The sequence below is a fragment of the Humulus lupulus genome, chromosome X (assembly GCF_963169125.1).
Source record: "Humulus lupulus chromosome X, drHumLupu1.1, whole genome shotgun sequence".
In the NCBI taxonomy this organism is placed as follows: domain Eukaryota; kingdom Viridiplantae; phylum Streptophyta; class Magnoliopsida; order Rosales; family Cannabaceae; genus Humulus; species Humulus lupulus.
The window spans coordinates 50,159,364-50,161,361 of record NC_084802.1 but is presented as its reverse complement, the minus strand read 5'-3'; the positions used below and the strand labels follow the sequence as shown (position 1 = coordinate 50,161,361).

General features: G+C 39.8%; 1 protein-coding gene across 1 annotated transcript; it reads left to right on the top strand.

Annotated features, from left to right (window-relative positions):
* Window positions 1-530: 530 nt before the first annotated feature.
* LOC133805802 (uncharacterized mitochondrial protein AtMg00810-like) lies at window positions 531-1,633 on the top strand. The gene is made up of 2 exons (XM_062243956.1): window positions 531-613; window positions 1,093-1,633. The coding sequence occupies exons 1-2, from the start codon at window positions 531-533 to the stop codon at window positions 1,631-1,633; spliced, it is 624 nt and encodes a 207-aa protein (XP_062099940.1).
* The last annotated feature ends 365 nt before the right edge of the window (window positions 1,634-1,998 follow it).

The window sequence follows — 1,998 nt, the reverse complement described above, 5'->3', positions numbered from 1 at the left end:
GATTGTCTGAGAGAAAAAACAGAACTGTTATGGAGACAGCAAGAGCTATGCTCATGGAGAAAGGTCTTCCAAAGCGTTTTTGGGCAGAGGCAGTAAGCACTGCAGTCTACTTGCTCAACAGATATCCAACCAAAGTTATGCAAGATAAGACACCGATTGAAGCTTGGAGTGGACGAAAGCCATCAGCAAAGCTTCTCAAAGTATTCGACTGCATATGCTACTCACATATTCCAAAAGAGAAAAGAGGCCAGATATATGAGAAAACTGATAAAGGAATTTTCTTAGGCTATATCACTCAATCAAAAGGTTATCGAGTTTATAGCTTAGGAACGAAGAAACTCATAATCAGCCGAGACATACAATTCGATGAAGATGCGACATACAATTGGGAGGCAGAAGAAGCTGAAAGAAAGACTGTCAACATTCCTCTACTGCCGAGACAAGAAAAATAAAATGATGTTCCAACTCAACCAACCACGGAGGAGCCGACACAAGTCATAGAATCCCTGCCAGAATCACCACCAAAGCGAATGAGACCTTTAGCAGATATCTATGAGACTTGCAACTTAATGATTATGGAGCCAGAAAGCTTTGAAGCTTCTCAAAACAAAGAGTATGGAGAAGAGCTATGGAAGAAGAGATAAAGATGATCGAGAAGAATGAGACTTGGAGCTTGTAGATCTTCCACAAGACAAAGACACTATAGGAATCAAGTGGGTTTACAAGACAAAGCTCAATCCAGACGGCTCGATTCAAAAGCATAAACCAAGGTTACTCGCTAAAGGTTACTCACAACAACATGGAGTAGACTACAATGAGACATTTTCTCCAGTTGCACAACTGGACACAATAAGGGCCTTAATTTCTCTAGCCGCACAAAAGAAATGGCAGATTTTTCAGCTAGACATAAAGTCAGCATTCCTTAACGGCTACCTTGATGAAGAAATATATGTAGAGCAACCTCAAGGGTTCATGGTGCAAGAACAAGAAGACAAAGTTCTCAGATTAAAAAAAGGCTTTATACGGCCTGAAACAAGCTCCGCGAGCCTGGTACAACAGGATTAATAGCTACTTCACTGAACAAGGATTCAGGAAGAGCAAAAGTGAGCCAACACTCTACATCAAGACTCAAGGTACGAGTGACACACTTGTTGTCTCTCTATATGTTGATGATCTCATCTATACATGCAACAATAAGGAGATGATCAAGAAATTCAAAGAAGACATGATGAATAGTTTCGAGATGAATGATTTGGGCTTAATGCACTACTTTCTCAGGATTGAAATAACTCAAAAAGAAGATGGGATCTTCATTGCACAAAAGAAGTATACAAAGACACTATTGAAGAAGTTCAAAATGGAGGGATGTAAGACAGTATTAACTCCAGTAGACAATAACAAACCTCTCAAGAAAGAGGACGGCTCACCAAAAGCAGATGAATCGAAGTGTAGAAGTTTAATTGGCAGCTTACTCTATCTGACAGCTACAAGACCAGGCATTATGTATGTAGTCAGTCTCCTATCAAGATTTATGCACGGTCCAAGTGAAGTTCACTACGGAGCATCCAAGAGAGTCCTTAGATACTTGCAAGGGACAAAGAACTACGGAATATGGTATGGAGTCATGCAATAGTCAAAACTCATTGGCTACACAGATAGTGATTGGGCAAGATTAGTTGATGACATGAAAAGTACGCCAGGATATGCCTTCACAATTGGATCAGGGATATTTTCCTGGGCATCAAAGAAACAAGCGACAGTTGCGCAATCATTAGCTGAAGCAGAGTATATTGCCGCAACAATGACTACAAGCCAAACAATATGGTTGAAAATAATATTTGAAGACATGGGAGAATCACAAGACGAAGCGACAAAGATCTACTGCGATAGTAAATCAGCTATTACAATGGCCAAAAATCTCGTATTTCACAACAGAACGAAGCATATAAGCAGCAAGTATCATTTCATCAGAGAAGCTGAAAAAAACAAAAAAAATAG

Bases quoted from the DNA above. Each gene is read 5' to 3' on its own strand.
- LOC133805802 (XM_062243956.1), top strand. From the start codon at position 531: ATGAGACCTTTAGCAGATATCTATGAGACTTGCAACTTAATGATTATG. The intron at 614-1,092 runs GTATGGAGAAGA...ACAAGGATTCAG, and splicing joins GAAGCTTCTCAAAACAAAGA to GAAGAGCAAAAGTGAGCCAA.